The sequence below is a fragment of the Nilaparvata lugens genome, chromosome 8 (genome assembly GCF_014356525.2).
Source record: "Nilaparvata lugens isolate BPH chromosome 8, ASM1435652v1, whole genome shotgun sequence".
In the NCBI taxonomy this organism is placed as follows: domain Eukaryota; kingdom Metazoa; phylum Arthropoda; class Insecta; order Hemiptera; family Delphacidae; genus Nilaparvata; species Nilaparvata lugens.
Window position 1 is genome coordinate 41,896,742 of NC_052511.1, and position 25,103 is coordinate 41,921,844.

Genomic DNA, 25,103 nt, shown 5'->3' on the forward strand with positions numbered 1-25,103 from the left:
ATATTCAAAAATACCATGCGGAATCTTGGTTTGATAGAAAGATTCATAGTCTAGAACTAGAGTAAGAAATATGTGAATATTTTAATACTGTATTGAGAATTTATGAAGCTCTGTTGGTTTGAAACTGTAACTTAGAGAATAAATAAAACCGCATTATCATGAAAAATCAAGGATTTGGTAGTAGCTGAAAGGAAGATTAGCTTTTCCTCCAATTAGGCTAATAAACTTAATCTGCTGTATTCCGTATGGGCGCCCACAGGAAAGGGGGGTTGGAAGCAGGCTCTTTCCTCTTGAAATTCTTTGATGTGTAGGGATCAAAACGAAATCTAGGGGGAGGGTCCCAAGAAAGACTGAAACGACCTATTTTGCGAGGTTCCTAATTTATGAGGGGGCAGGAGCTAAATTTCTTTAAATGGAAGGGGGTGCGTCATTTTGCTATTCGGCCCTGGAGAAGTAGTTCTTTGATTGAAGAATTAGTTTATTACTGTAAAGTCTTGCTATAAAATATTTACAGTCCATAAATTGGATATTTACGTTCAATGAAATTGTTATTACTGAAAGAAAAAGACAAGCTCTCCAATGTAAAGTGTTGAACTGAATCGGCTTACTACCATGTTCAATTGCAGGAGAAATTGGTGATTGAACGTGGTTTTATTGCCGTCAAGTCATGAATTTTTCTATGCAAGAATCTATTAATTTATTGTCAATGAAATACTCATTTAATTTTTTGTCCATGAGTTGTTAAACGCAGTGATGCATGTGAAATTAAATTTAGGTAATAAATCAATGAATTGACTTCATTGAAAAACATCAATTTGGATCATTTTTATTGAGAAGCATTATTTAGCTTCATGTTGAAATTACGACTTGAATATAACATTAGATTGCTTTTATTATACAGTCATGTGCAGTAAAAGTATAATATTCTTAAAAAAACTTGTCAATTTAATTATGGCTTCAACCAGATATATCTAATATTCCTCATTCCCCTTTGTATTCACTTCAATCTCCCTGCAATTAGGGCTTTCTTATTGACGGTGCAAAATTTATTTTTGAACTATAGCGCATGAAAAATTTCAGCATTCGAAAATGGCTCAACCATATTTTCCGTTGATTTTTGCTCACCTGAATTCTACGCTTGTGCGTAAATGATTGGTTGGTTGGCAATAAAGGTTGAAAGGTTGAAACAGTTTTAGGTAGTGAGGAGAAAGGTAGAAGACAGAGAACCATGGAGGCAAATCGTGAGGGAGGCCAAGGTCCACACCGGTCTGTGGAGCCAGCGAAAGTAAGTAAGTAACTATCAGCAGATACAAATCATACATTTAACCAAGGTACCTAGAATACATGTATTTTAGGTACATTGCATTTAACGGTATAATCACTACATGTCATTATTGTGAGTGAAGTTGGCCTTAATCAGTCACCCTTCCAACGGGAGTACTGACTTCTATGGTAAGATTAACTTTGATCTGTAATCATTCCTCAAGAATAACACCAATCCTCCCCATTCTAAGGATGCTTTCAGTTTGAAGTAAATATTACTATACCACCGGGGCGGGCATTGGTCAATCATTTCCCGAATACTGTTCCAGTAACCAGGGGTGGACTGAGAATAGTTGTGGAACTTTACCATAGTTCTATTAATGAATAAAATTGTCAACTCCACTCAAAATAATTTTGAATGCTTACAGATCAAAGTGAATCTTACCATAGAAGTCAGTACTCCCGTTGGAAGGGTGACTGATTAAAGGCCGGAACACATATAACCGATTTAATTTTGAAAAACTAATATATAAGAATAGTTGATTCTCGAATGATTTCTAAAACCAACACTCCATTAACAATGTTCAAGGCATGATTTTCAGATTAGTTGTATCACATTATTTATCTTATTCATTCATCTTACACCCGATTGCCCAAAAGGCTGTTGATATTTATTCCGGTCAAATGCTACGAGAAGCAATCAGATAAACCATATTTTCAAAAAGACCTACTCTAATTATTGGTTCTCTTGGAACTTAATCACTGTTAAAATTCAACAGGCTTTTGTGCAACCGGGCTTCAGTCTCAATTTCATCTTAAATGAAAAAAAAAATAAATATTCTACACTACCTTGATATTGAAAATATTCTCTTTCCATCATATTAGGTAATTCGCGCTTCGCGCTCGGCAGGGGATAGGTTAGCAGCCTCCGCCTTCGGCTGGGTACGGGCTTTGCCCGTCTCATCGCCTTCTACAATTGTACAGGGATGGGAAGCAGCATCTGCGCTTCGCGCTCCGGCTAGAGGGAGGCTGCGCCCCCAACGTCTTCTACAACTGTACAGGGATGGGAAGCAGCATCTGCGCTTCGCGCTCCGACAAGAGGGAGGGTGCGTCCCCAACGTCTTCTACAACTGTACAGGGATGGGAAGCAGCATCTGCGCTTCGCGCTCCGACTAGAGGGAGGGTGCGTCCCCAACGTCTTCTACAACTGTACAGGATGGGAAGCAGCATCTGCGCTTCGCGCTCCGACTAGAGGGAGGGTGCGTCCCCAACGTCTTCTACAACTGTACAGGGATGGGAAGCAGCATCTGCGCTTCGCGCTCCGGCTAGAGGGAGGCTGCGCCCCCAACGTCTTCTACAACTGTACAGGAATGGGAAGCAGCATCTGCGCTTCGCGCTCCGGCTAGAGGAGGCTGCGCCCCCAACGTCTTCTACAACTGTACAGGGATGGGAAGCAGCATCTGCGCTTCGCGCTCCGGCTAGAGGGAGGCTGCGCCCCCAACGTCTTCTACAACTGTACAGGGATGGGAAGCAGCATCTGCGCTTCGCGCTCCGGCTAGAGGGAGGCTGCGCCCCCAACGTCTTCTACAACTGTACAGGAATGGGAAGCAGCATCTGCGCTTCGCGCTCCGGCTAGAGGGAGGCTGCGCCCCCAACGTCTTCTACAACTGTACAGGGGTGTATTGCACTCTATATTCAGCTTTGTTTCTAGTAAAGAAGTCTGTTTTCAAAAACGGTCAATAATTTACAGTTTCAAGTGTTCAGTGAAAGTGATTTTCTTATTTAATTTGGTTTTCAATCTTACTAAATTCAAAATTTCTTTTTTCAAGAGTTTGCTCAGTAGATTGGACACAAATTTTATAAGTGGGGAAAAATAACCTTCTTTCTAGACTTTTATATGAATTAAAATTTTGGGGGGAACAGTTTTGAGCTGTGCCTGTAGGACCTCATTCAATTATTTTAATTAATAATTGTGTATTTCGAATCAATAGATGAATGAATTATGTAACTCACATAGAACCAAACAATTTATGTGACATACCCCGTGCAGCCAGCTGTTGAATCACTTGTAAACAATGCAACCTTCATCAAAAACCACACTTTTTTCAATTATTGTATAGTTTTCAATAAATATTAAGACTACAGATAGAAATTACTGAGATATTGCAATTATTGAAATACTAATGAATTAATAATTATTATTAAACGAATATCCAAATTAAATGCTGAATTCCCGGGCTGACAAATAATTTTTGAATAGTAGCGCTCGTCGAATTTCCATCTAGCTGTTTGCCCTGTTGTCAATATTTGCAGTAGCAGAAGTCTTTGGGGTGTAATGTAGCCGATTATTTGACATGAATTTTCACAATCCGAGAGAATCCATTGTTTAAAAATTAAGTGTCGACGACGGTAAAAATTCATGACAAGTAAAATTGGACTGGAAATGTATGCCTCTTGGCAGTCAGTTACGAGGACGGGACCTGGAACTATCTACAGCAGATAATCGGGCCCGGCTCTACCCCTCTGTTCCGAGACACCATTTTCCTGGTTCAGTGAGTTGCTAATATTACCGGTATCAATTTTATTATTATATATTATTCATCTTTTTTATTGAAGGCAAATTCTGTAATTATACTATTGTTTGTTTAAAAAGTTTTCTTAATGTTATTTTATTTAAGTTTCCAGTTTCATTTTGAGTTAAAATTTAATTAAATCGATTACTTAGTTCTCCAAAATATAATCTGTTTTGTTTATTCTTTTAAAATATAGTTCATTTTTCATGAGTTATATAGTTAGATCAATTCAACCTCTCGCAGGCCAAGTGATTCCCCCATTATAAATTGTTACCATAATGTCTAGGGTTGTTCTCACAACCCTATAATACCAGCACAATACCATACCTAATATAACCCCAATTACCCCCTCTATAAATCAATTACCCCATTACAGGGGTGATCTACAGCATTCAATTTGGATTTTCGTTTAATAATAATTAATATTAAGACTATTTCAGAGTATTATCATTCGAAAGATTGGTGAATTGGAAGAAATAAATCAGTTCACTCACAGTGGTAAGTTCGGCATCCTCGAGCACGTCGTTGATAGCAATCTGTCTCCTAGCAATCTGCGTGGGCGGAGTTGTCCTGAGGAGTCCAGCCCTTATCCTCTCCAGCCAGCCGGGCAGGAAAAAGGACACGATGCCCTCGGCACTATGCAGGCTGCAGAGAAGGCACAGAAGGGCGAATATCACGCAAGGGAGGACAGTTAGGCGAGTCCCTTGATAAGAGCGCTTCCGCGATCGGTTCGCACTTGATTTCGACGCATTTTCGGGGCAATGTTCTGTGAGGTTTGTGTGGTCTAACACGCGTGAATGTTCTTCTCTCATGTTGTCGTGTTATGGTGGTTACCTGTTGATTTTAGATAGAAACGTGAGTAATTGGGTTGGATTGTATTCACGATAGGACGTGTTAATTTCATATAATCAGATTGTAACCCATTCATCGATATATGGATGTATCAACTCATCGATTTTAGATGGAAACGTAAATGGTTGGGTCGGATTTATTGACGATAGGACGCTGTTGTAACTTTATAAAATGATATTGTAATCCATTCATCGATCTATGGATCTATCAACTCATCGATTTTAGATGGAAACGTGAATGGTTGGGTCGGATTTATTGACGATAGGACGCTGTTGTAACTTTATAAAATGATATTGTAATCCATTCATCTATCTATGGATCTATCAACTCATCGATTTTAGATGGAAACGTAAATGGTTGGGTCGGATTTATTGACGATAGGACGCTGTTGTAACTTTATAAAATGATATTGTAATCCATTCATCTATCTATGGATCTATCAACTCATCGATTTTAGATGGAAACGTGAATGGTTGGGTCGGATTGTATTGACAATAGAACGCTGTTGTAACTTTATAAAATCATAAACCATTCATCGATCTATCTTCTAATAAAGGATTAATTGAGAGTATAGTGTGAAATAAATCTCTCATATAGGATTATGAGATTATAATGGAATATATCTATTGATGATAGTGATTTTGGATTTTAAACATGATTTATATTCTATACCTCTATATTGTATATATATATTTTAGATGGAAACGTGAATGATTGAGTTGGATTGTATTGATGATAGGACGCGGTTGGGACTGATTTCAATCAGATTTCAACCCCATTCATCGATCTATCTTCTAATAATGGATGAATAAAAAGTATTATAGTGAAATATGAATCTCTTATATCTATTGATGATGGAGATTTTCGATTTTGAACATGATTTACAACACATATTTTTCACATCTATATTATGTATATATTTTTTGATGAGAGGGTAGACCTACTTAATATAGGTATTTCATGTGTTTAATAATTTATGTAGTTCTAAAAATAAAAGTGAGTATTTTATACCTCTTCTACTGCCCAAAATCTTTTACTTCACATTTCTCATTGAATTTGATCTTTCATAGAAGAAATTAACTTCCTTTTAACAAATAAATAAAAGGAAATTATAAGAATCGAATGTTGATACTATATCCCTCTGAATGTTTAGTTATGCTTAATTGAATAAGTGGAATATTTTATTTGAGAGATCATTTCAACTGACACTCTTTGAGGGGTAGAGGGTGTTCTTGCATTCTTGCATGCTAGAAATTAACCAAAATTTGATCATCTAATCTAATTGGGATTTGATTGATAATAGGGATTTCAAGATCCCTACCTACTAGCTGGCCATTTTTGTGTGTATTATTCAATTTCATTTGCCAAATTTTACGAGTATAGAATGATGATTCTATTATTATATCGAATTATCTCATTTAAGTGATTTCATCGGTAATATTTTTGTACAAGAATAGACTGATTATGTCTTACTGAAACGTTTTATTTTTATTCCAATAATTATTACATAGTGTATTTTTGGAACACTAATCACTAAAACTCACTGAGTTTTGTATCACAACTTAAAATTGCAACTTTCATTATCTTACAACTAATTTTCCGTCCAATCTGTCAATAAACTTTACATTCGTTAACAAAACCACAACTAAGTTAAGCTTTTCCTCATTACAATTATTATTATTCCGGTGGTTTTTTTGGTTTTTTGACAGAGGGGTCCTCTAAGGATGTTCTACCTTACCGCAATACCCTATTTGATATCGTACTGTAAAAGTGAACAACTCATCAATTTGATAATAATTGTTAATAAGATCATTTCCACAAGTTTAATCACTAAAATTAATCTTTTTGCAGAGGGATCCTTTAAGGATGTCCTACCTTGCCGCAATACCCTATTTGATATCGTACTATAAAAGTAAACAACTTATCAATCTGATTATTATTGATTATCAGATCAACTCCACAAGTTTAATCACTAAAATGAATCTCGAAAATGATAAGATGACTTTATTATTACTTCGTTGCCACCTTCAAAACTTTGGTGATTTGCCGGTGAGTTGCATACGTAATATTGGTCACGCGCGATCTACAAATTCGAATAATTCACTTTCGCTACCGGCGGAACTTGCTAAGTTGGTGAAGGCTTGAAACGGACTAACACTACACCGGACAGCCATGCACCTCTCCCCCTTCCCCCTGGGATCACTTGCATCCCTACCCTCTCTATCAGCTGTTCATCTCTCCTTCTTCCAACACTTGGCGTCCTTTCTCCACTCTCAAGCAGTTTCAAGCGGTTCCAGTAGAATATTCGGATAGGCTAGTAACAAAAACAGTACCGTACCTTTGCAGAAATTACTACGAGAAATGCATTTGATTAGATAAACACTAAACTAGGTAGAAAAGAGGGTTCTAAATTGCAAATAGATAAATTATTTATTATGAAAATCATTTTCAACTTCCGTTGAATATACCTAGATTAAATATATTTTTTGCTTTGGATAGAATATACACTGTACATCATGCAAATTGCTTCTTACAAAAAACTGTTAAGCTGTGTTTACACCAAAAATGTTAATAACTCAATCCTTTTAGATTCTATTAGATTGAACGGAACTTGACAAACACATATGTTGATCATGTGTATGATAAGTTATGTTCAATCTAATATAATCCATAAGGATTAAGTTATTAACATTTTTTTAATAACTTTGGTGTAAACGCAGCTCAAGATTGTACAATTCTTTGAATATGATTCTAGATATATTCGCTGATAATTTGCGCAATTTTGGTGAAAAATTTTATCAAGCTCTTAAATTATAAATGCTTAATCAATTTTCTATTTATAATGTTTGTTCCAAACTATTTTATTGCTATTTTTCATTTTTTTTTCTTTCTTATTAATTTAGTGTTTGTTTGTGATTGATTTTCAATGACTGATTTTCAATGAGGCTTGTTTTGGCATAAAGCTGTAAGCCTCTATATGTTGTAATTTTTCTATTGATAAATAAATAAACTTTAGTTTGACTGTAGCTTATACCTACATATATAGTGAAATCCACATTATGACAGTGGAGAAAGATAGGTGAACAACGCTGCCAATTATCTGCCTTTCCACTGCCTTATATAGAGAATGGGTGCCCACAGGGGGGTAGGGGGGTTTGGACGCAGACTGCGTCCTTGAGGTGGGGCTAATAATCAAATCTTGGGGGGTCCTAGAAAAAGGTCAGTGTTTAAAATGACTTCTGACATTTTTGAATGAATGACATTTTTGGGGGGTTTCAATAAAAGGCGGATAGGTTAGCAGCTGAATTTTTCCAAATTTCAGGGTAAGTGCGGGGGGGGGGCTCACACCCAGTCTGTAATTGTAGGTAGAATTCATAATTACTCATTATCTCTGCTAGTTCCATAGTATATTTTCTGAATGGAAATTTATTCGATTTGATTTACTATAATATTATTCCTTTATCCCCTACATCCAATCTACTCCCCCTTACTATTTTATTCGTACTCCAGTACTTACAGTTTCACTAAGGAGCAGATGATCAAAACATGGTGGAGCGTCGAAGCTTGAGGGTACCGGAGAAGGTAGCTGGGAGTGGGTATTGAAAAGTAATTCACGTATCTAAATGTCTCCGCTCCCTTCTACCTTCTGCCACCCTACCTTCGTCGCTCCACTATGTTTTCACATATTTGAGTACATGTATTACTTTTCAACTCACTCAGCTACCTTCTTAGCTACCATCCACCTTCGCCTCTGCACCGTTTGACCCTTTTGACCCTTAGTCGAGTAGGATGATGATTGTTTGCTCCCTCATCACATATACCGGGCGACCCAGAATAACAGGAATATTTGAAAACGCCATAAAACATTAGTGGGAAGGGCAAAAATGATTTATCCAAACTAATGTAAAGTTCAAGACTTGCCATTTGAGAATTATTAATAACTTCTATCACTTTTTGACAATTACTTTCTTTAAGATGGCTTCCTCCTGCACGAATACACTCTTGAAATCTGTGTTGAGATTCCTGAACGATTTCTACAACATTTCAGCTGGGATATTGTTAATTTCATTTTGAATTGTCTGTTATGATTCAACCACAGTTATTGGTCAAGTTGTGAAAACGTTTGATTTGAGATAGCTCCACAAACAGAAAATCGCAGGTGGACAGATCATGGGACCAGGAAACGCAAATGTAGCAGCGATCAATGAGGAATCGTCAACACAGATGTCTAGAGTGTATTCGTTTAGAAGGAAGCCATCTTAAAGAAGTAATTGTCAAAAAGTGATAGATGTTATTAATAATAATTCTCAAATGGGAAGTCTTAAACTTTACATTAGTTAGAATAAAATAATTTTTGCCCTTCCCACTAATGTTTTATGGCGTTTTTAAAAGTTCCCGTTATTCTGTGTCAACCTGTATATGTGTATTACTAGGGCATAATAATTATTTTTTGTGAAAAATGAGAAAACCCAATGAATTCTTAGTAAACCATTATTTCACCATCATTAATCATGTAACCCTCTTTGAAAAAAAAATAATGTCTATAAAACATATTGCACAAAAGCCTGTTAAATTTTATCATGATTAAATTCCACGAGAACCTATCAGAGAACGTTATTATGAGAAGAAGGCTTCTCTGATTAGCTCTCCTGGCATTTAATCGGGATTAAAAATTAAAATTACATTTGTGCAACCGGGTGTTAGCCTTCTAATTCAAACAAATCAACTTTATAAATGCTACTACACAAGTGAAAAACAAATACCTCAAACATTAAGGAAGCTCCTCAAGTGACACGGACATTTATGAATTGAGTCGAAATATTATCCTTAATTGAACAGTTTCAGGAAGTCTTCCATCAGCTTGTTTCATATCAGCAATAGATTAGGCATAACAACTATATTCCTTCATTTGTGGTTAGGCGAGTTCTCATTGTTATTTGCTTATGATAGGTCATCTTCCGCAATTTCAAATTTATGAGTTGTATATATGTCCTTTTCTCTAGTCTTCCGTCTTGAGTTATACTATATTCCTTCATTTGTGGTTAGGCGAGTTCTCAAATTAAGTCAATATCATGTTAAGTTGATCAGGTAGAGGAGGACATCGGCCCACTTGATATCAACAGTGCGTTATTGGTGAATTGGCTGAATCATTGTTATTTGCTTATGATAGGTCATCTTCCGCAATTTCAAATTTATGAGTTGTATATATGTCCTTTTCTCTAGTCTTCCGTCTTGAGTTATACGTTGATCCATGTATTTTTTTAATTGTGATGAATAAGCTTAATTATGAAGTAGTGGGATTGCCTCATAATTGGTCTACTGTACGCTAATGGTGAATCAGTTCAAATGCCTCGTTGTTGAGTAAAAAAGAAACCTCTAAAGGAAGCAACATGAAAATAAATGCTTATATTGCAAAATAGGATCATCTTTTTTGGAACATTATATTATTATTTTTTATATGAAAAATGACCGGTTTTAGACTGTGCTTCCTTTCCCAGTCATTTCTAAGATTTCTAAATGAATAAATTATAAATAATAATATTATTTATATATTATATTCCTCAGATTATTTTATATTACTTTCTTCTAAAACTTGTTTCGATGTTAGGCAGGCTATTCCCTGTTTGTGGGAATATTGTAGGTACTCTATATACTATATTGAGACAGATAACTTGAATATTTAAGTAATATTAGCCGAAATTCTAAATAGATGTGAATCTATTCTAGGAATAAGCCATGTGGAATAGGGAAACTCCCTACTTGTCCCTTTGTTCGTTTTTATAGAAATTGAGTAACGATCTTTGACTGATGACAATTATTGTGTTTCTTGTAGGCAGTTTGTATAGGCCCATGTAATCTCTTTCTAATGACACCTACTGAATTAAGATATTTTTCTCAACTTCTTGGTGAAATTCTTCTATTATGAAATTCATTTTATTATTATTATTTTTGAAGGGACGGATTCAAGGATCCAAAGGTTTAAAGAACCCCACACGTCAACCGAAGCTTATTGTGTTCCCAAGTAGTAAGTTAGTTAGGCAAACCAATACCTGTGTCCTTTACAAGAACCAGGAGTTTTTCCCTATGCTAACATCCCATTCATCACCTGGTTGGTTGTCGCAATCCAGTGCGATATGCTTGGCAGTCTCTTCAGACTGAATAGTCCTCGTGTTCCACTCCTGGCCTTCTTTGAAGGTCCTTCCGCTGAGGAAGGGGCGATCAAGTTGCCTTTAGGGCGCCTGGACACCCTTGTCTCAGCCTCTTGACCCACATTTGTGCCTGGAGTTTCACCCATCTCTGGTATTTTGGTTTTTTCTTTTTGCCCCTCCGAAACTTCGCAGGGTCAAAAACCTCACCTCTCCCAAGAAGTTTTGCCTAAATGGCCGGCCTTCTTTGAGCAGGGGTGAGATTTGGTCTCTCCACCCACGAACTCGTTACCTACGTGAGTTCCACTCCTGGCTTTTTTGTAGGTCCTTCCGCTGAAGGAAGGGTCGCCAAATTGCCTCTAGGACACCTGGTCACCCTCGACTCAGCCTCTTGACCTACATCTGTGCCTGGAGTTTCACCCATCTCTGGTCTCTTGCGTTTTTCTTATTGCCCCTCCGAAACTGCCCTGATCCCAACGGCAGATCCCGTGGGATTGAAGGCATGGCAACTTCTGGAGTTGCCTTACCACAAGTCAAAGATTTCTTATTTCAAGTTTTACATGGTCAAATGCTCAATCAGAATTTGATCTTTGGTGGTGTAATAATTCATATTTTAACAAATATTTGGTTGTCCAACACACATTAAACTTAAATGTAATTAATTATTGAAAATAGTTGAAGGCTCTTTGATCAAATATTTGACCGAGTACTTGAAATATGAAATGTTTGGCTAGTGTTAAGTTAATCCTAAAACATTTTGGTATTTTTCTGTCAACTGCTATTATTCTGTCAACGATTATTGTCAAAGAATATAGCCATTTCTTATATTTTAACCTACATTCCATTGAATTGAACATTCTGATACAAATATCCCACTTGTCGTCTGGTCGCATTTCATTGTTAAGAAATTGGATTATGAAGATTCAATTCCATTCAATCAATAAAAATATCATTCCAATACCAATAACAGAAATAATTCCATTCCTGTGCATATAGACTTTGCTGTCATGTATTATTACTTACAAAACGTATTATAAATGTAATTTATTATACTGAGGAAACGACTAAGTCGGAATTATTTAATTATTGGAAACAAGAATATGTGCAAGCAACAGATCAATGCTTCCATTACATTAATCGTTTGAGTTAATTAATTATCATCTTTGATTGCTAGATGTGATGGTGAAGGAATTCATATAAGCCTAATAAGAGAACTTCTTCTAGGCGTTGAAGTTCGCCTCATAAACACTCTGAGATTTTTAGCAACTGCAAAGAACTACACTAGAGTCTGCAATGCAGCATATATAAATCACCCATCAGTGCACAATATTTTATAATATTATAGTACCTGAAACATGTACAATTTATGGATCAATCTAGGTTGAGGTTTTCAAATAAGCAATAAACCACATATTGAAGAAAAAAATTATATTAGAAGAAGAAGAAAAAGCTACAATGGTAGTCCTGGAGAAGCTAAATTATTAATACTGAAAAAGCTTACTTCTGTTTTGATTGGATTTCATAAACAGGGTTGGGCAGGGAGGTTTGGATGATTTGAAATAACAGTTACACACTCATTTTTAAACGAAACTCGAAATTTATTTTCTTAGTGTGTACCTTGGATGTTGCCATTATAAAAATCAAAGAGTAAAAAATTGAAACATTGATTATGTACGGAAAATAAGATGTGTTAAATGGTGTCCGTTTTTGTCCATACACTCCTGGAGACGTTGTGAGAAGTCGTCCATACTCCTCTGAAGCATTGCACGTGGTACCGCTTGAATTTATTGTGTTATTGTTTCATTCAGGGCTTCAAGGGTTCGAAGTTTGTTTATGCACGTGCTTTTAGGTAGCCCCATAAAACTTATTATTGGCCCTTACTTTTTTCGAGAAAACGGTCGAACCATCACTGTCAATACGGATCGTTACCTAACGATGCTACGTGATTTTTTTCTGCCACAATTGAGAAGACGACGTATCAACGTCAATACTGTATGGTTTCAACAAGATGGGGCGACATGCCATACATCGAGAGCAGCTATGGAATTTCTAAGGCAGACCTTCCCTGGACGCCTTATTTCGTTGTGTTTAGATATGGAGTGGCCTCCTCGGTAACCGGACCTGTCACCTAGTGACTATTTTTTATGCGGCTACCTAAAAGCACGTGAATACATAAACAAACCACGAACCCTTGAAGCCCTGAGTGAAACAATAACACAATAAATTCGAGCGGTACCATGTGCAATGCTTCAGAGAAGTATGGACAACTTCTCACAACGTCTCCAGGAGTGTATGGTCTGTAAATAGTTACAGATGTTATTTTTCGTACATAATCAATTTTTTAATTTGTCCTCTTTAATTTTTATAATGGCAACATCCAAGGTACAAAGTAAGAAATTTTTTTGAGTTTCGTGAGTGTGTAACTATTATTTTAAATCATCCATACCTCCCTGCCCAACAGTGTACAATTTAAATTAATTTTCAATGTATAATTTCTTATACTTGTTGATTTATCTTGATTTTTATATGAATTCTTCATCTGAATCGTCAATTGTAGTTTGAAAATATAAAGTTGAAGATTGGGGTTCCATAACATGATCCCATGTTTCCATTAAGGTTTGTTGAATTTTTCTTTTGGCTTTATTAAGGATGGATACATTCTTGCATTCATTGTTCATAGCACGTAGTTCATCTGCAATAAACTTTCCAAATGTGTCAAAAGAGTCCTCAGTCCTACTATACATGGGCTCCTGCGACATTTCTTGACTTATCTCTGAGGTATCCAGCAGCTCGTTATCATCATTGACACTTTTGCTTTTTTTCAGTGGTAGTTCTCTATTTTTTGGTTTCTTTCTCCTGCGCGAAATATGTCCACCATTACCGGTACTGTCAGCCTCCTGTAACAAACATAATAATTATGTTTACTAATTATTAGTGTTGAAACTTGTTGTTAATTAAAATTATAAATTTGAATTGAAACCGTTTTGGGCTGAAGCAAGCCTGTGGTACTTTCTGATAGTTGTGTAATTCTGAAAAATTGAATATGTAAATGAATCCCAGTATTTGTTCAAATAACATTGAATTTAATCACCAACTAATGATTTCACCTTACCAAAGTTGATTAATACTTTCTTTTGTGCGAATGATCAAAAACTAAATCCACTACCCTATTTCGTGTAAAGTCAATATTGATCTAGTTAACTGCATTAAATTGCATATTTACCAATATTAGGCTACTTCCACTATCCCAATCAGTAAACATATTATATTTCCCTACACAGGTACCCTCAACTGAATGAAACCAATGAATCCAAACTACAAGTGAATTTGAAAAATTGAATGTGTTCAACAATATAGTCTCTATTGATATAAAACACATAAAATGCTCTGACTGCATGGTGGCTTACATTAATTATATTCAACTACAAAGCTCTCAAAATAATATATCTTGAAGATGTTGTCGATGACAATTACAAATGTATTTTCCTTGGAAATTAATGTTGATATTGTTACAAATGGTTGAATTTCAAAAGAACTGAAAATATTTACACATTTTCACATGGACGGAATTTGGTTGAGTGCTTTGGAGTGCTTACAAGCCAATTTTGTGTGTTTTTTTTACCAACAATTAATCTTTCAAAAGTTACTTGTCTAACTAAATCTGCATGAAACCTACACAACCTGTTAGTTGAGGCTGTGCAGCAGGTTAAGGAAACTTATTACTGGTGATAATTTTACAAAGTTTCTTGATTTGGTACTAGGCTATCAAGTTATCAAAATGAGAAAAGATTAAATATTTAAAACATATTAAATCATATTCTGTAAGAGATAAATTGATGGAATTTTGAGGATAAATTCTTCATGGTATTGTTGATGGAATCATGGTTATTTTAATTCAACTTTTGAAAAAAAAGTTATTGCATTTTGAAAAAAATACTCAAAATGATTTAAGATTGTGATGATTTAATGAGTTATTTATCGAAAATTGAATAACGTCTTCAAAAACTAATATTTTCAGAAAAAAAACTTAATTTTACCAGCAATACTATGTACATTTATTTATACATTGATACATAGGCAATAATATCATTCTCAACTATGAATAATTGGGAAAGGAACAACAGGCTTAAAGCCCAAAACTGTTTCTTTCCCAAATTTATATAGAAATTGTCCAAAAATAGGTTATATTTACACTTCATAATTTTATTTAGAATATATACTCAAAATTTCTTGATATATCTCTCACCGACTTTGAGATGATTTGTTTCAAATATTTAAACTTTAGGAGCTTATATCTCAGAAAGTAATAGCCAGAAAGAAATTTTTACCTGAGAAACATTATTTATTTTGATAACTTGATAGTATCTAAAAAAATATTTGGAAATATTGAAAAATATCACCAGTAAAAAGTGTTTTAGTCTGTCGCACAGTCTTAGCAGAGGAAACATGGATTTTCAAGGCGAGAGACTTGTGACTTGCATTTCATTGGAGATGATCATCAGTTTATACTTGCAGGATTATTGAATATTAACAAATAGAATCAATAAATAAATAGATCACTGTAAGTGAAAATAGTCATGGAAATATGAAACAACTTCGAACAATTTTACAATGAAGCAGGAAAAGTAGCATTGATGAAAGATATACAGTATTTTTCATAAAAGAATAACTGAAAGAATTGGGTAAAGTTATTTTGTTCAATATTGTATTGTTCTTGAAGATCTCAACTTACATTCTGTTCAAGTAACGAGTATACGTGATCATTTTGCAATTGAATCGCTGGTTCTTCTTCATTGTCTTCTTCTCTATCGATATTGCTTTCAAACTTGTCTTCAGTGATTGAATCTTCGATAATTAGCATCATTGGGTACCAATAAGCAGTAGGTGTATAGATATTTTCAGCACCAATTTTGACACTGTGTAATATCTGAAAATGATCATTCATTAGCAATTTATGAATAGACTGTAATCATGCAACAAAGGTTCAAGGTAATTTATTTGTCAGTGAAACTGAAAACTCAGTGTTATTTATTTGAAAGCTCTTTAATATCATCAAGCCTCAAAAAAATGTCACTACAGTTAGTTTCCATACCAGTATGGCGCAGTTTGTCATCACAAAGCAACAAAATCTATCGCTAAATATTATTATCTACTTAGCCATCTCAAAAAACTCCTCCAGATCATGAAAGTGATTATCTACCAAGAAACCTCTGAAGCCATGTCGAATAGTGTTATTTTCTAGGACTCTGACGTGTTCAGGCAGTAAATTGAACAGCTTTATAGAGAAAAACAGGGACTTCCTTTGCATGTTAGAATAGTTGTATCTCTGAGTACTCAGTTTATTTCTATTACTAGTATAGTGATCATAAGATACTTTCTGTCCTAAAAACCTCTCCGAATTTCCCCTCACATAAATTATACTCTGATAAACAAAGATTAAAGGCAAAGTTAGGATTCCAAGAAATGTTCCTTGCAATGTTCCTCTTGGGAAGTCCACATAATCATTCTGACAGCTTTCCTCTGGATTCCAAATAGTCTTTCACTTGCTCTGGAACCCAACAGTATGTTTCCATGCAATGATGCATGCAATTAATTAACGAAACGTAGCCTAGTGAGGTTTACGTTTTAACTGGACGGGATTTGCTTTTGTCTGTATGTGACGTATTTTTGGACAAACGTAGCAACATATTTAAATAAAATTTGACAGGAATGTTCCTATTAGAAATGTGCATTGATGTATATGTAAGGTTTTTTGAACTTTAAATTCTAAGGAAAATTTCCTTAGGAATTTTCTCCAAAATTAATTAATTTACAATTCAATAAAAATCAAGTTAATTGCAATGAAAATAATTTTTTTCATACATACGTATACAATAGGCCTACCATTTAAGTTTCCAAGTATCATGATCCCAAATGGGGATTGGAGATAGGGAAGCCGGAAGCCACTGCCCAAAAATATGTAAAATAACCGATCTAGCCTAAATACTGATTAATATCACTTACATTATTATTATTATTTTAGACCAGCATGTCAAGTCGTGATTTAGAATAATTGTTATCACATGAAACAGGAGTGAACCGCAAATGAGAATCATGACATGGAATGGGTTATGCCAGTACCATATTCTATTCTAATTCTATATCCATACTCTTGCGAAGGTATTGGCAAGGTATACAACCTGTACGGGCAAAGTGTAAGCGAGCGGTAGCATAGTAGACATTTTCACTTGGCAAGTGTGTGAAAGCCGCATTATATTTAACTACAGTACTCTGTACTTGAATATTACATTTTCTTACCTTGGATTTTTCAGCAAAAAATTGAGATCGAAGGTTACTTATCTTTTTCCTTACATCTTCTGCTTTACAAACTACTGAACCTGGTTTTAATTTGTTCATCAAGTCAGCAATAACTTCAAGTGTTTTTTGTCGCTTGTTTTTGTTTTTATAATCTTTCATCTTGGGATTATAAAGAAATTCATATGATTCGTATTTAGAAATAAGTATTTTGGTTGCTTCCTCACTCCAACTGTACTTCAACTTTGTACACTTTGCTGTCATGACTCGTTTTGTCTTCAAACTTCAAGTTCAAATTTAACTGTTTAACCTGATAATTAGAATTACCATAACAAAATAACATAACCTCTAACCTATAGCTATAGCTAACATTATTTTTTTTATATTTAACAATCCTGGTAACAAGATAACCTAAAACCAAAATGCTAAAATCCAAACCAAGTTCAAACTTCAGCGCTTCAGTAAGCTTCTTGTAAACTGCAATAACTAAATTCCTGATTTGAAATTCCAAAATGATCAAATAAATTCCAGTATCGTGTCTCTAAAAAGAAAAATTATCTAATATAATCTTCCAAAACTTAACCTCAAAATTCAACTAGGCTAAATCAATCATTTAAACCTGAAAAACGTCAAAGTGAGTCGACGACAAATTACAAGTATTAGGGTGTCATTTGTAAGATATTTATAGTAAGGTTCACGTTTTAATGGCAGTGTTTGATAAGCAATGACAATATTGCTATCCTTGTCTATCATTCAACAAAACGGATAGCGCTATCTTTCTCTCGCTTTGCTCTGTTGCCAGACCATCTTTTAACAATGTTGAATTAATAGTTTATTAACAAAATATTCCATCTTAATTGTGAAAATACATTATAAAATTATTGAAAAATATAATTTCTTGCTTAATAGAATATATTTGATTATTTTGAACAAAAATGAACAGTTAATATGACATAAACCTGTATCAGCTATGGTGTGTAGAAGGCATTGACAAGACTGAGGATCGGTAACCTTGTTCTCCTATCTTTCTCCACTGCCATTATAATGTAAACCTTACTATAGAAAGTGAGTGTATTTCACCTTTTTTATCTGTTTTTATCATATAAAATTATCAGGACATTTTAATAATAAAATATCACTATTTGCAAGCCAACCCCTAACCTTTCCTTTTTTATTTAAAACATAATTGAACACAACCTTAAAGGTTATGTTTATGCTATGATTTGAAGGATTGATTCGAGAATCCAAAGGTTCAGAGACCATCACATGTCAACCAAAGCTTATTATGTGTCCAAGTATGTTGTTTGGGCAAATACATACCTTTGTCGTTCACAAGATCTAGGAGTTTTTATACTAACATCCCATTCATCACCTGGCTGCTTGCAGCCAAACAGAGTCTTTCTCCTTGCCCCTAGTCTCTTGAAATTCAGTATAATATGCTTGGCAGTCTCTTCAGACTGATTACAAAGCCTACACATCTGATTTATGTTTGTAAGTCCAATTGTGTGGAGATATTTCCTGGAGTTGCTATGTCCAGTTATCAGAGCAATCAACTGCTTGACCTGACCTCTACCCAACCTCACTAGCCAGCTGAAGAAGTAAGAGCTTTCATCTTCTAGTAGCCTCTTGAAAAGTGTTTGACCAGGATGAACTTGCCATTGCTAGTGATGTAAGTCCCTGGACCATTCACTTATTGTGTGAAAATCAGTTGTTTTACTTATGCCACAGCTTGGCTGTGGACCAAAGAATGGCATACTGGAACCCAGCTTAGCAAGCTCATCTGCATGCTCATCACCACCTAAAGGTATGCACACACTGATGCATACAAATTTGTTGCAGAATTTTCAAGAATTCAGACTGTGGTTTCCAAACGAAGTTTTTGTTGCAAAATATTGGGGCACACACACTGGGAAGCAAAATAATTGCAATGTGTAGCACGGAAATATTCGAGTTGACTTATGTTGTTTACAAGGCAGACAAAACTAGTGTAGTTCAAGAACTCACCACAAAATTTGCAACACAAAAAAGTGCTGCAAATGCTGCATGTAGCAAAAGCTGTGAATTATTCGCAAGGGAATATTTCACAATGAATTGGTTTGTGCCAGCACATCCACTGCAATGGTATTAAATTTCCACATGGCAAGTTCAGCGAATTGAATTTGCACCGCAACAAAACTTTCACATTGGTGTGCGCCTGGTATAGGCGATGCCTACATGGCCAGCTGCCCAACCAAGATGCAAAGAGTCGAGTGTTACAAGCCTGCTGAGTGGACACTCCCACACCAATTTAGACTTGATTTCATTGGAGTCAAGAGCCTTGAGGGCTGCCTGACAAACTGACAAGATTACTATGTGCTTGTTGTAATAGTATATGGCAATGCCTATATTTGCACAAGTCATGATGTGCAAATTTCTGCCAGAAAGATAGTACAGTGTTGTCCCAGACTTGCACAGGGTTCTGTTCTGGGTGAATCATTGTACACTCTGTAGCTAGATTTCCCTTCAATGAGAGAACCATCCGTGTTGTAGGCCACCACTCTTGGAATAGGGCCCTTCCTCAGACATCAACTCCTCTCTGGAGCAGAAGGAGCAAAAAAAGGTGTAGTGAAAACTATCTCTGTACTCATGACATCTGAAGTCTGAGCAACAGCTTTGGTGATTATGCAGTGGCCTGTTCCAGACAGGCCTTCCCTCCCTTGGCTTGCAACTCTCAGCCAATAGGCTGATTTTTGTGCTTCTGCCATGATAAAAATACCCAATGGCAGTAAGCCAAGTGCAACTTCAAGAGTTGCTGACGGGCTACTCCTGAAAGCTCCAGTGACTAGAAGTGTGCCCATCCTTTGTAGACTTGTGAGTTTGGCTGTGGCTGTAGTCTGGTTCACCTTTGTCCAGAAGATGAGTGATTCATAAAAATGTAACCTGAGGCCTTATTACTGTCTTGTACAGTCACAGCACTATGTGAGGCTTCATCCCTCACATGGAGCCTTCAAATGTCCTGGAAGTCATAAGTGCCCATTTTGCTTTGTGCAGTGTATTATTTAAATTATTGTTTCAAGTCAGCTTAGAGTCAATGGTCAGCCCTAGGTATTTGACAGTTCTTGATACTACAAGCTGTGTTGATCCAAGCTTCAACCTGGAGAGAGACTCCAGGTTCTTTTTTCTTGTAAATGGAATGACTACAGTCTTTGAGGGATTTATGCTTAGTCCCTCTCCAAGACACCTGTCAAGGTTGATGCTCATGACATCAGCAACAGTACTTGAGAACCTTCATTTTACCACTACTAGTTCTGTGAACAGTAGACCTCACGCAGTATTCTCATCCACAAGTACCTGATTGAAACTATAGACCTTATGGAAATACAGCAGCAATAGACTGTCTTCTCCACACATCTGTGTAATCACTTGTCAGCTGATTTATGATGAATAATTCTATAGTCTGATGTTTACTCCAATATTGGAGTATGAAGGAGGCTCCTTTTTCCTTTTATATTATCCTTGAAATGCAAAATTTCCAAAAACCTTATATATGTCGACGCGCAATTAAAAAAGGAGCATACCTGTCAAATTTCATGAAAATCTATTACCACGTTTTGCTGTAAATGTGCAACATATAAACATTTTAACATTTAAACATTAAGAGAAATGCCAAACCGTCGACTTGAATCTTGGACCTCACTTCGCTCAGTCAATGAGGACTATGTCATCAGCACAGCCCTGGACAAAGCCACCTTCACTATTACGTTCATGAAGGAGGGAGTCAGTCCATCCACCACAAGGCTCCACAGAAGAGGAGAAAGCACACCTCTCTGTAGACAACCTTTTGCAGGTGCAATGACTATCAATTCACCTTGAAGATCGGCCCTGATCCACCTGGAGCAGAGCATGACATCAATTTATTCAATCCACCTACATATGGCAGGCTTAAGACCACGCCCCTTCACTGCACGGACCATGGCCTTATAAGTGACATTGTCAAAAGTGCCTTCATTGTATATGAAGGCAGATAGAGCAATCTCCTTGGCAGCAAGGCTGTCCTTCTCACAAGCTGGTGCAGGGCTGTTTCTCAGGACATTTTTTTCTCTGTGAATTCTGACAGTTCAGGGTACATTCTTGCATAGTTCAAGTATGTTAAGTGCATACAGTGACAAACTAAGACGATTCTAATGTTTCACTACCGACAAATTGGAAAAGATTGGAACACATTCCTGAGTGAGCCAGGCTCGTGTTCGAGAGACGACAGGTTTGTTATGAGACGACAAACTTGGACGAAAAACGTTTCAGTCTGTCGTAGTATCACATGGTCATCAGTTTGTTATGGTTCCGTTCTCACTCATTCTGAAACAGCTGTTCAGCCTTCCACCATAATATATTCCATCATCAGTCATCCATCACCCTAACCTCTCTCTAAATTCAAAATACCTAAGTAAATACTTGGAGAAAATACAATAAGGTAAGATTTCTACAATTTATAATTCTTAGTTAATATTAATTTTATTATAAATCAGTATCAGTTTTTGATGCAATTTATTTATTTATAAAATGAATACATCAACTTCAACTGTTTTGTTTATTACATTACATTTTTGCATGTAGCCTAAACAAAAAATCATTACAATAATTCATTTGGATACTGCTCAAGAATGCATTTAAAGTTTTACTAATCTTTGATTATTCTATTACATAAAATTAAAACGAAGACATTCACTTGAACATTCCCAACCAGAGTACCTAATCTATGATTCATTGTTGCTTCTCTTTCAATTTTTAAAAATTTGAGGTGAAAATACCATATGATTGGGATAAGGCGTAGCCAAAGAAAAAGAAGAAAGAGAATTTGCACCTCTGAGGTGCAAAAATTTTCTCAATCGTACTAAAGTGAAGTAATCCGATAACATAAGGCAGGTCGACTAAACTCTAGGTTCAGTGCCGAAATACCTGTCATCAATTTTTTGGTTGGGATCGATTTAGTATGTCATTTTGACCTCAAAATCACAAGAAATAAACGGCGGTCACTCATCATAAATTAGAAAAAAAAAATAGTTTTACTACCTCACTTTGTTTACGACATTTCAAACACCTCTAATATATTACCGTAGTTTAGGCAAGCTGAGGTAGGAAAGCTTAGTTTAGAAAAGTTTTGTTTAGGAAAAGCTTTGGGTTAGGGAAGTTTAGGTTAGAAAAACTTAGGTTTGGAAAATCAAAATTTAATGATTTCGATAATCAAAATGGCTGCCACTTTATAGGTTGAATGCATGCAAAATTGTACAAAAGCCCATCTTTGCTCGCCTTGGTGTGCTGACGGTCTTCAGCCATTACATCCTCCTGTGCTTGATGTATGTCAAGAGGATACAGCATACTCTGGCTGCCCGAAGTGACGTTCACAACCACTACACCAGGCGCTGCGAGCTGCTGGATGTCCCTAGGAGACGTCTCCACCGTTCACAGGCCAGCTATAGAGTTTCTGCACTGAAATTCTTCTACAAGCTGCCTCCTGGTGTGAAGCAGTTGGATGAGGCCGCCTTCAAGAGAGCCGTCAGGAAGCTGCTTTGTGATAAATCATATTATAGCGTAAATTAATTTATGAGTGATGATCTGAACTTTTTTTAATAAGTGATCACTGTTTTACCTGCCATCTGAATAGTTTTTGTGTTATTGTGTATGTTGAAATCGAATTCTATGACACCATCGATCCCACAAATGTGGGTAATGGATGAAGCAGAAGGTATTAAGGTATTAATACTTTGAACATGGTTTATTTTAAAAAAACAATAGTGACCACCGTTTAATTTTTGTGAGTTTGTGCTCAAAATAACATACTAAATCGATCCCAACCAAAAATTTGATGGCAGGTATTTAGGCACTGAACCTAGAATTACACCGGCAGGTCTACAACAAATCAAAAAAATATTCATTCTGAAAGAAATTGTATCAAAGTACTGGGAATTCAACAAAGAGTTTTTTCTTTATTTATCGACTTTTAAAAAGCTTATGATAGTATACGTTTTTGATAGTATTAACAGAGAGAAACTGTGGATAAGGATGGGGAAGTTTGGAATTCTAAAAAAACTAGTAAACCTGGACAGGTCAAGTATAGCAGAAGCTACATGCTCGGTGCGAGTGAATGGACAAGTCTCTGAGTCTTTCAGGACAAATTCAGGAGTACGACAGAGTGATGGGCTCTCGCCAATTCTCGATAGCTATCGAGGAAGCACTCAAAAAATTGCAAATAGGGATGAATGCATAAAAATTGGATCTGGAATCAACACACTAGCGTTTGGTTATGATGTGTTCGCAGAAGAAATAGATGACTTAAGTCAATTAGCAAAAGTGTTCATAGAGGAAGCAGGGAAAATTGAACTGAAAGTGAACACTACAAAAAATAAATATGTATATTTCACAAGAGAAAAGATAACAGAGACCAAGATTCTCTCCAAGTGAATGGTCACTACTTTGAAAAAGTAGACACTTTTAAGTATTTAGGCGTTGTCATTTCTGAACATAACAAAGAAGTAACAGAAATACAGAATAGGATACACCTTGCAAACAGATGTTCCTATGCATGCAACAAACTTATGTCCTCAAAATTGTTATCACATACAACTAAAATTAAAATCTATAAAACAATTATCTGTCCAATATTGCTCTTCGGTGCTGAGACATGGAAGTTGGATAGAAGGGAAATTAATTGTATTCGAGAACAAGATCCCTAGAAAAATGTATGGACCTTTAAATGAGGGAGGAGAGTGGAGGAAGAGACACAACAGAGAGATTTTCAAGACCTTTATAGGGGGTTGTGTTTGTTCGCATTGAAACATGTCAACTTATGGATTGCAACGGAAATGATTTAGATCTCCAAATTGTGCAGAATAGATTCTAAAAATATCAATCTTGTGCACTACGAAGTCCAAATTTCAATTTTCCTTTTGGATTTTTCAGTATTAATGTTCAAATTTTATTCATGGGACATGAATAAATAATTTAAATATATGCATATAGAAATCAAGAGACTACCTCTTCGAAACAGATGGTTAAAATTGTCAACTAAATTAATAATCAGTCCAATTTTGTCAGGTTGGCATTAAGTTGAGGAAGGTTTCTAAACAAGATTTGAGTTCTGTCACTTTATTAGGTTTAGCACCAAGTGGAAGAACTCATCTATACTAATAATAAAGGAAAGAACTGACTCATACACGTACGCGATAGGAAAATTATGTTTAACGCATCATCACGTCTAAACTACTGTACTTATTAACTTGAAATTTTGCATATAGATTCTCAATTAACCGAGAATGGTTCTAGGCCTATTTCAAACTCTTCAAGATTCCACTCGGTCAATTTTTCAGATCAAGTTTTAAAATAGACCCTTGCGGAGCAAGGGTTATCTCCTAGTAAGTTTATAATTTATTTCTAATGTCCACTTCTCTCAGATTGACTCAATATTATAATTCATATTAGTGATTGTATTAGTTAAGCCGCGTTTACACCAAATTTATTAACAAAATTTTAACATAATGTTAATAACTTAATCCTTATAGATTCTATTAGATTGAACGGAACTTGACAAACGCATATGATCATCATGTGTATGATAAGTTATGTTCAATCTAATAGAATCTATAAGGATTAAGTTATCAACATTTTGTTAATAACTTTGGTGTAAACGCAGCTTAATACTTACTCCCAGGGCCATCTATATCTAAGTTGATATTTGATATTTAAGTTGTATTAGTTATAATAATAATGATAATATTTTCATGGCATGTACATACCGCAAAGGCATGTCTACAAGTGTAAAAGTCCAATAATAAGAAACTGCTGAGAGGCATGTCAAGTAACTAAACTTGACGTCATCTTGTAACGTAGTCAGCCACTTCATTCTTCTCTGCCTCATGTATATCAAGAAGAATCAACCAAATTTGTTAACTCGTGCAGATGTACATCACCCCAACACTAGGCATCGAGAGCTGCTTGACAT

At 35.7% G+C, this 25,103-nt stretch overlaps 2 protein-coding genes across 5 annotated transcripts in view; both read right to left on the reverse strand.

Moving 5' to 3' along the window:
• Positions 1–6,905, reverse strand: part of LOC111045974 (lipase 3) — a 72,774-nt gene extending 65,869 nt beyond the window's left edge. The window contains exons 1-2 of one of the 4 annotated variants that reach the window (XM_022331456.2): positions 6,703–6,905; positions 4,331–4,670 (exon numbers count right to left, since the gene is read on the reverse strand). In XM_022331456.2, the coding sequence (XP_022187148.2) occupies positions 4,331–4,648 (318 nt within the window). In that variant the 5' untranslated portion in view covers positions 4,649–4,670; positions 6,703–6,905. The other 3 variants (XM_022331454.2, XM_022331455.2, XM_039434790.1) reach the window with 3 other exon arrangements.
• A 6,266-nt stretch (positions 6,906–13,171) lies between these two features.
• LOC111045976 lies at positions 13,172–17,749 on the reverse strand. Its single transcript, XM_022331457.2, has 3 exons — positions 17,132–17,749; positions 15,567–15,761; positions 13,172–13,731 (listed from the first exon to the last, which is right to left on the reverse strand). The coding sequence occupies exons 1-3, from the start codon at positions 17,390–17,392 to the stop codon at positions 13,357–13,359; spliced, it is 831 nt and encodes a 276-aa protein (XP_022187149.2). The 5' UTR covers positions 17,393–17,749; the 3' UTR covers positions 13,172–13,356.
• Between the last annotated feature and the right edge of the window lie 7,354 nt (positions 17,750–25,103).